The 9428-nt window shown below is 49.0% G+C and overlaps 1 protein-coding gene across 1 annotated transcript in view; it reads left to right on the top strand.

The window, feature by feature from the left end:
- Nucleotides 1-9428, top strand: part of focad (focadhesin) — a gene marked incomplete at its 5' end in the record, with an annotated part of 36961 nt that overhangs the window by 10841 nt on the left and 16692 nt on the right. The window contains 17 exon segments of the mRNA XM_042216065.1: nucleotides 1719-1769; nucleotides 1903-1986; nucleotides 2250-2388; nucleotides 3739-3927; nucleotides 4291-4412; nucleotides 4513-4605; nucleotides 4943-5031; nucleotides 6147-6188; nucleotides 6290-6398; nucleotides 6484-6600; nucleotides 6739-6977; nucleotides 7052-7141; nucleotides 7325-7472; nucleotides 8541-8660; nucleotides 8737-8859; nucleotides 8959-9036; nucleotides 9363-9425. Coding sequence (XP_042071999.1) covers nucleotides 1719-1769; nucleotides 1903-1986; nucleotides 2250-2388; nucleotides 3739-3927; nucleotides 4291-4412; nucleotides 4513-4605; nucleotides 4943-5031; nucleotides 6147-6188; nucleotides 6290-6398; nucleotides 6484-6600; nucleotides 6739-6977; nucleotides 7052-7141; nucleotides 7325-7472; nucleotides 8541-8660; nucleotides 8737-8859; nucleotides 8959-9036; nucleotides 9363-9425 — 1896 coding nt within the window.

The following is a 9428-nucleotide window of genomic DNA, read 5'->3' as shown; positions in this document are numbered from 1 at the left end:
GTGTGTTGATGAAATAAAACGATGATTTTATTTGATTATTTCCTTTGTTCTAACCAGCTGGTGCACACTGTCCATCCTCCCGGGGCCTGTTACACCTGCTAACATGTACATGCAGCTTTTTTAGCAGCATTAGTGAAAACCTGGGAAACCCTCTGGATGGATGCTACAGTACAAATTTAGCAAATCATTGAGCTGTTTCGTTGTTTTCACAAATGCTTACGTTTGCTTTTATTGTAAAACATTTGCAGCCAGAAGAGTTTGCAATGATAAGAAGCTGTGTTTGGCATTTACTTACTTACACGTGTCCTGGCACTTTTAATGCTTTTTTCTTAAATAAAAATGGTAACAAAATGAGAAGAAACACATTTCCCACTTTGTTCACGCTGATGTGTGTGTTAACCAGGCCTTACCAGCATGCAGGGGACATGGTGGCTGCCATTTCACTCACTTTAAAACAGTGCAACAGACCAGACCTGGCAACCCCGGCTGCTCTCGTCCTGCAGGGACTACAGCAGCTGTGTCGAGCAGAGGTACCTCGCCTGTCTCCATTTGTCTCTTTAAATTCAGGAATCATCATTTTTCTGGATCATAACTTTTGAATCTTTTCCAAAGTTCTGGTCTTAAAACAAATCTTTCTTTCTCAGGTGGTGGATATTATCTCAGCATGGAGAACTGTTTGGCCTGAGCTCAGCTGTCACTCACAGCCAGAGGTGGTTCAAGCCATCGCTGAGCTTTTGGCTCTGGTGCCTCAGCTCACAGTTAAATCAGAGCAGTACGAGGTGCGTCGTAACGTTCATGTTGCTCTGTGTTGAGGAGCTAACAGAGCGACACAGGAACTCCACCAGGTTATGTTTTTCTCTGTGGTTCTGTCTGTAAACAGGACTCTCACCAGCTGTTTGTATAACCTCACTGTAGAGTCACATCTCTACATCACTGTGTTTGGTAGCTAAAGTTAGCACATCAATGTAAAGCTGGGTAGAAGCACAAAGTACAGACGTGTGAGGGTCCAGTCCTCAGAGTCCTGCTGTGGTCGGACTTCACAGTAACTAACAAATGGATCAGCGAGTGTGAGCATCTTTTTAAAAACAGAAGTTTTGGTAATTTGTTGCTCTGGAGGATTCAACACAGTGCAGCAGTGGCCGTCCCAGCAGATGAGTCCTAGACCATGCAGTGCTGCTTGTTGGAAAGCTCTCCTCCTCTCTAACAATGATATGGCAGAACAGCTTAGGTTTGCAAAGTTGCATCTAAACAAACACAAGACCAAAGGCCAAACATGGCATATTAGCACAGGACGGCTGATAGGGATGCTTTTGGGTTGCAGCCACAGGACCTGCGCAGCACCTTGCAGTCACTGAGTCAGACACAAACTTCTCTGCTGTGTGAACTTAAGCTTAGTGAAAATCGGTTAATGCAAAATGCCAAAGATCCAGAGCACAGCAGCAACTCTTTCATATACATGAAAGCTAACTCTGGGTTTCGTGTATATTAAGAGCAGCGTCCACCTTCACTGTGTTTAAAGGAAATGTCGTGCAGATCGTGCTTTAGGTCAGTGCAGTGATTTGGCTGAATGAAAGTCTGCAGAAAACATAAGAAAAGGGTTGGAAAACTCTTGATTCTACTGCTGTGTGTGTGTGTGTGTGTGTGTGTGTGTGTGTGTGTGTGTGTGTGTGTGTGTGTGCGCATTAAATTCACTTCTTATTTTTTGTCTCTGCTCTTAGAAATTAAAAGAAGAGGTGGTCAGCATTCTGTGGACTTATGCTCTGAGCGAGGTCTGTATATACTGTATCTACACACACAGCTGACATGATGACTCCTACATGCACAAACATGCTGTGATGTTGCATAAGTTTCATCATTTTGTAGGAGACAGAAACATGTGTCTGCACCTTTGTGTTGTAACAGGATCCAGAGGTGTCCAGCTGTGGCTACAGGGCTTTGGCAGACTTTCCTGAAACAGACCACACCATAAACCACCTTCCTGAGGCAGTTAAGAGTCCTGCTCCACTCTCATAACAACATCATAACAGTTCTGTTGTTGTCTGACTCGTGCTTTCTAACATATTAGCCAGATCATTTTGCAATGTTTCGTTATTAATTGTCCTCAGACGTTAGTCAGATGTACTTATGCGGCACTAGTTAATGAGGAAGCTGTTTCAGTTGTTTTAGCGTGTTCAGAAACATTCCTGTACGCCGCCGTGTGTCAGCTCTCTGTTTGAATCGTCCTGCTCTGCTCTTCTCTTTGGTTGAAGGCCCGACCACCTGCAAAGCTGCCTGAAAACGAAGAAGATGAACAGAGTAAAGAAAAGGAGGAAGAGGAGAAGGATCTCTCCGTCCCAGGCTCATCTTATGTGAAGCTGATGACTCTCACCACCTCGTCTGTTCTTCCAGGTAAACCGGAGCAGCCAACAAACCAACAGGTTGTATCCTGTGGTCCCGACAGAATAAAGTGCTTCTAGAGATCCATCCAGCACACGAGAGAGAGCAAGAGGCAGTCGACATCACAAAGCAGACATCCAACAATGAGTCTGGGGACCACAGCGGGACCCGACATAATCCACGTCTACTGTTGGAAGAAGCGTTCGGTGATCAGCGGTCTATAGATATGGGGAATGCTAAAGGCACGAACACAGGACAGAACCATCAAACCACGGCCCGATTACTCGCCTCTCCACAACACAGGAGCTGCTCTGTGAAGCTGTGGAGGCACATGAGCCAGTGCACCACTCTGAAAGGCATTAGAGACAACACAAGCTCAGGCTCCTGGTTCGTTGCTATCATGTCATTCTGACAGTATAAAAATACTTGAGACTAGGCAGACCAGCCTGACTCCATGCCCCACTCATGCACACTGACCTGCTTGTTACTGTGCTTCAGCGCACTGATAATATTCATCAGGACCTGTGGAAGACAGTACTGGAGTGTGCAGTGTACAAAGGCAACGTCCCTGCTTCTGTCTGCACAGGCTTCAATCCCCAAAGCCTCATCACTAAGAGGTGATGTCATCAAATGTCATCCTGTAGATGGATGACATCAAGCTGTGTGGGAGGAGTCAGTGAGATCCACCTGGTGAGGCCAGCAGGATGAAGATCAGTCAGAGCCAAGTCCTTGCAGATGCTAAAACAGATGCTGAGAAGCCAGATGACTGGTAGAAAGATCCAGATCCTTAGAGCTGTGGTAGGAGGGAGTCTACCACGGCTGCAGACTGTGCAAAGGTGCTACGGACATTTTCCACCACGTAGTAGCAGGATGTAAGATGCAAGCTGGGATAGCATAAACTCAAAGCACAACCAGGAAGCTGTAGTGTATAGAAACAGCCGCGCCACATATGGACTAGAAGCCCCGTCGACCCGGTAGTAGGGCTAAGGGCCGGGGGTGCTTCAGCTTCCAGAGTAGCAGGGACTGGAGAGGTCAAGAACAAAGTGGTCTTAGTGGCAGCAGGAGCGTTAGAGGCTGTAACCCTGAAAGCAGGATCCAGGAGAGTGCAGTCCTGGGACCGCTAAGATACTTTAGGAACACGTGTATGCTACATGATTTAAAACATTTTGTTTAGCACAACTGTTCACAACCATCCACATCACAGCTGTTTGAGCTGTTTGAGCATACCTGCACAGAAACAGACACCAGGTGTTTGGTGTTTCCTGCTGGTTCCCTGGAGAGATCGTGGATCTGTCACATCTGCATGTGATCCTGAGTAATGCTGATGATGGTGCACTGATGGTGTTTCTTTTATGTTCCCAGCCTTCGAGCTCTTCCTGACGTCACTGGTGAGGCAGGAGATGAGTCAGATGCCACGGGGAATCTACTTCTCAGCCCTGAGGGGGGGTAACCTCCGCTCAGACCGGGGTAAAACGGTGGCAGGAATCCCGTCGTTCATGCTCAAGACCTACGAGAAAAACAAGCAGCCTGGGCTGAAGCCAGGACTAGCAGGTGACCCAGTAACAGCTCATTTAGCTGGTCTCAGTGACATCGACTGTGTGGTGTCGTTGAATGTGACTATGAACATGTCAGCTGCTTTGCCTTTCACATGGGTCAGATCTGTCAGTCAGCATATCAAAGTTATGTTTCTTAAGTTGGTGAGGAAGGGAGAATATGTGGAGCTACAGGAAGGGACGTCTTTCTGAGGAGAGGTTTGGAACATGAAGATAATCTGCAGATTTAATCTGTGTGGTTTTCATGAAGCCAGGACATGGTGGAGATCTCAAACCCACGCGTGCTGAACAGTGTGTCTGTGTACCAACACGTTACTGTTGGAAGCACCAGTATAACTCAGCCTTTCTGTCTGTGGTGCAGCTGGGCTGCTCCTGTCGTACAGTTTGTCTGTGCAGACCGATCGTGCTGGGAGACCCATCAGCCGCTTCCTGGTCAGCCGCAGCCGCAGCTACCAGCAGACGCTGACAGCCCTCGTTCATGAAGTACGTGATGTCTCCTTCCATTGCTTTCACGCTTGTTCTTTGTCGTGTACGCAGAGCTTGAAAGAGGAACTGTTTCCTTCCTCTGTATTTTGGTGCACAGGTCAACATCCAGCCCTCTGAGTGGCACCGTGCCCTCCTGCTGCCACAGGCCTGGAGGGGCTTCATGAGCCGAGCTTTCTACGCCGTTATGGAGGTTTGTGCAGGTGTTACAAAAGCATACAGTAAAGGCCTCAGAGGCCTCTGACCTTACAGTAAAGTCTCTGACCGTACAGTAAAGTCTCTGACCTTACAGTAAAGGCCTCAGAGGCCTCTGACCTTACAGTAAAGTCTCTGACCTTACAGTAAAGGTCTCTGACCTTACAGTAAGTCTCTGACCTTACAGTAAAGGTCTCAGACCTCTACCTTAGTAAAGGTCTCAGAGGCCTCTGACCTTACAGTAAAGGCCTCAGAGGCCTCTGACCTCACAGTAAAGGCCTCAGAGGCCTCTGACCTCACAGTAAAGGCCTCTCAGGGTTTGGTTTTGTTGGCAGGGTCGACGTGCTGAGTTAGAGATGCTCCAGAAACAAGGCAAAGAGGATCCACAGGAGCTGCAGTACAAGCATCACTGTGCCTGGCTGTGGTGAGACCCACACTCATGACTTGCATGTATATGTGTAGACTGTGTGTATAAATGGTAGTGCTTTTGTACAAGGTCACTGATCTTACTGTAATGACTGTAGTGTGTGTGTGTGTGTGTGTGTGTGTGTGTGTGTGTGATCCCTGCTGTGTGGGCCAAACTTTACATCAACACTTTGTGGTAACATCTGCACTATGTAGCCAAAATAACTGGTTCTGAACCAGCAACCTCCTGACCAGTAGACCACCTGCTCTCCCTCCTGACCATGAAGAGAGTGAATCATGGTTTTCAGGCATGTCAGTCACAGGTTATAAAGTCTGTGGGACGCTGTCAGGAGCTCAGGAAGTTCCTGGACGGTGTCGTGATCGGATGCAACAAGCATAGTTGTAAAATGTCGTGTTCACGCTTCTCCGTCTCGCAGATGGAGGAGTCTGGTTGGGCAGTTATCAGGAGACTGATACTGGTCTGACTTTGGTGGTGGAGGGATGATAGTGCGGCTGTTCTTTAGAGGTTGGGCTCAGCTACTTAGTTCTGGTGAGAGGAATTGTTAATGCTTCCAAATACAAAGACATTTGGGACGATTTCCTGCTCCCAACATGAACGTGTGCACAGGAAGAACCTGACTGGCCTACAAAGAGTCCTGACTTTGACCCAGCAGAACATCTGTGGGATGAATTGGAGCGCAGACTTGTTTAGAAAGCATGGAGGAAGCATTCTCCGGGCAAATGAGAGGCACATGAACAATCCACCAAAGAAGACCGAGGACTTTGATCCAGGATTTTAGCTGCTCGGACAAGAACAGGAGGACTGTCCCAAGGTCCAGTCGAAGACATTTACAGACCGTTACAAAGATGCTACGGCGTCTGTCTCAGCGCTACACCATCACACTTACATTCTCCACACTTCGTTTTCCCCTAAATGTTGGTTTTTCTCAGTTACATTTAATCTGTAAATCACCCTGTTTCATTTACATGTGAGACGCCGTCCTGATGTTTTGGGAGTTACGGTTGTAAATAGACTAAAGTGCTGATGTGCACCACTGCTTTAACAGACACTGGTCACCCTCTTCATCACGTTCTTCATCTTTGTAATGTATTTTTCTCATGTTTCTGACACAGGGCCAGAGATCAGCTGGCAGATGTCATCAAAGCTGCTACAAAGTGAGTCCCCTGGTCGCTCTGCTTCATAGGAAACGTTTGGTGAGCTGTGCAGAGTAACCTGATGCGAGCACTGTGAAATGACTTTCTGTGGATCGTTTCAGGGACAGTCCTGTTGTTCAGGGAAACGCCATCTTGGCTCTGAGCGGCCTCGCCGCTGTTCTCGCCAAGTATGAGAGCAACCTGCCCACTGATGGTGACGGCAGCCTGGGGGTGAGACACCGCAGGGTCCTGTTACACACTGTTTGCTATTTCATAATCCTATAGATGCTCAGCTCAGTGCTGTTGGACTTGATAGGCTGGACCAGAGTTTGTGGCCACAGGAAGCTGGTTGACCATGGTGCTGGACACCCTGCTCAGCATCAGCAGCAGCAGCTTCAAGGCCACAGGACGAGTCTTCCCCTGGTTTCTACACGTGAGTTTCATCAGCTTTTACATAAGAAGCCGTGATTGGCAGATGATTCGAGTTATTTAAACGCTGTGACAGTTGTTGTGAATAGAAAGTTGCTTTCTTGCATTGATCACCTTCACCCTGTGCCGTCGGCCTCCTCAGCGCTCCTACTCGGGTGAGAACACAGCGAGCACCATAGCGCGCTCCTGTGCAAGCCTCGCCCTGTCGCTCCTCGTCTCCGTGCTCGTGGTGTGGCAGCGGGACAGTCTGACCCACATCCTGTCGGCACTGCGGGCCGGCCTCCCGGGCTCCCCCGCCGCAGACGACTCCCAGGCCATCCAGTTCCACTCCGGGCTCGGTCTGGGCATGGTGCTGTCCACCCTGCTGCACCAGCGCCTCAGGTACAGTCTGCAGGAGGAGATTCTGATGTGAACCAACAGCGTAACGGTTACTGACTGCCTCTGTCCTCTGTCAGTGATGAGTCTGCTCAGAAGGATGCTGATCTCCTCTTCGGCCCTCTGGATGCTCTGGAAAGTTCCTCTTTCAACCCCAACCTGGAATACAAGTAGGTCCTCTTATTAATAGAGTAAATGCACACTGACATCACACGGTTGGTTTATGCTGCTGCTCGTTTGGCACATTTACTCTTTTTCACAGACACATCTGGAAGCATGTTAGGATATTCAGCAGTGAAACAGGGGTTAGCATGTTAAACGTGGTCTCTTCATGTTCTGCCTTCTTTCCTCAGCACTGGCTGCATACTGGGTCTGGGGCTAGTGCTGTCTGCCTTCTGCAGCAGTGGACAGAGGAGTCGACACGTCCGTGTCAGCCTAACGCTCGACAAGCTGCTGGCCAACCTGCAGGACTGCAGTGGGCGGGGACGCATGGAGCAGGAGGTAAGCACCCTGCACACGGCTCGCACGCCGACACAGAGCGAGGTCCTGAATCTGATACAGGATCAAGTCTTTGATTGTACCTGTCTGCTCAGACACGCTTGTGATAGAAGAAGCTGAGATAGTACTTAGTTCTGTCCAGATCTTTGATGAATTATCTACTAAAGACAGTTTCTGCTACATGAAGAGTTAAAACTTTGAGCCTGATGGTGATGTGTGAACTTTGACCTATGACCTCGAAGCACTAAAATGGTGCATCTTATGATCTTTACTGTACGACTGGAACAGATTCGGCTTGTATAAGCTGTAAAAACGTGTCGTCGTGACCAGAGCAAATAAAAAGTGTAACACAGATGAGCTTTGGTTGAATTGCATGGATGAAATTCTTTTGTCAAGCGATCGTGCTCGGGCTAACATGGCACTTTTATTAACATGGGTGCGTCGCAGTGCCGTTGTATGATCGGGTTGTTTACTGTATACGCTTATCGCTGCATCATTGGCGGACACCACGAGCCTATTGTCAGCTGGCCTGTTAGTGGATATTGGAGCTCGTACAGAAGCACGTGTTGTGCTGCGCAGCGATCTATTGGTAGAGCACACTAAGCAACACGTGGTGGACTTAAGATCCGAACCTAGCATCTTCAGTCCTTCTTGGGCTTGGACAGAGGCGCAAACAGCAACTAGACGCTGGTCCCCAAGACGCTCGGAACACGAGTCAGTGTTCAGCGACGTCGCGTGAGGAGAGAGGCCCAAGCATTGAAGGGAGGATCGCGGGTGACAAGGCGTTGTTAACAAAAACTGGCTTAAGTCGCCCCTCGTATTTTCACTGACAAGAGCTTATTATCTCACTTTCCATGATCCTTCCCAGATGTGTCCTGTTGAACAACAAAGCAGGTAAAGTTTGTGTTGGTGTCGCTAAAGTGTAAGCTGTAGGTCTGTGATGTGTGGCTGAGGTGCATGAATAGTGCTGATGTCGTGGGTTGTTGAGTGGTCAGGTGGGTGTGGTGTTGTGTTTGTGTGTGTTGTGAACTTTCTTGATTTTGTCTAGTTTGAAGAGTGATGCTGTTGCAGGTCTTGGCGTACTCTGTGGCGTGCGTGAGCGTTTCAGCGTTCAGCGCAGGTCTTATTGACGCCGCCAAGGCGGAGGAGGTGATGGACACGCTGCGCAGCCTGACTGAGGAGAGCCAGCAGGTCAGTAGGTAGCTGATGGGGGTCATTCTGGCTCCAGCAGCTCTTTGTGGTTTTATTGATGACCCTGTGTCTCCAGACCCCGGGCTTCTCCCTGGCTCTGGGGTTAGCGGTCCACGGCCTGTCGGTGTGCGGCCACGGCAAAGCAGAGCACATCCACCCTCACCTGCTCGCAGCCTGGATCAAAATCTTACTGGCTGAGGTACAAAACCTGACGTTCATGTTCATGTAAACGATGTCCAATCACGTGAAATGATGTTTGGGGTCCCAGCGCTGACCTCCATGCTGCCTTTGTTTACAGGGCTGTCCCACCATGCAGCGGCTGGCTGCTGTCAACGGGCTGGTGGCTTTGGTGGGGTCAGAGAGTTACCTCATTCAGGTGAGACGCTGCTGCTGAGCAGCATCAGCATGTGCTTCACTCAGTCCCTGAAAACATGTCGTCACCTGCTGCTGTTTCTCAGGATGTTTGTTTGGTGGTTTCAAGCATGTGGAGCCATAGAGCATCCAGCTCATGTGACCCTGTAAGGTTTTAGGAATCACCATGGTTACCATAGGAACACACTGGCAAACCCAGCATTTAAAAAGATGTGACAGAAGTGCAGATGTGTGGAGCCATGTGAAGTGTCCCCGTGTTCACAACGAGATGCAGACACACCTTAGTTGCAGCTAAAGTTACCGACTGATGCTGATTCTCCTCTGATGCAGCTGAAGAGTGAGACGGAGCTCGTGTCCAAGCAGCACAACAGGCTGAATGAAGTTATTCGAGCCGTA

This window comes from Haplochromis burtoni, unplaced genomic scaffold (assembly GCF_018398535.1).
Source record: "Haplochromis burtoni strain Fernald_Lab_line unplaced genomic scaffold, NCSU_Asbu1 Contig_913, whole genome shotgun sequence".
Taxonomy (NCBI): Eukaryota; Metazoa; Chordata; class Actinopteri; order Cichliformes; family Cichlidae; genus Haplochromis; species Haplochromis burtoni.
The sequence above is the reverse complement of the archived record's forward strand: the minus strand, read 5'-3'. Positions and strand labels throughout refer to the sequence as shown.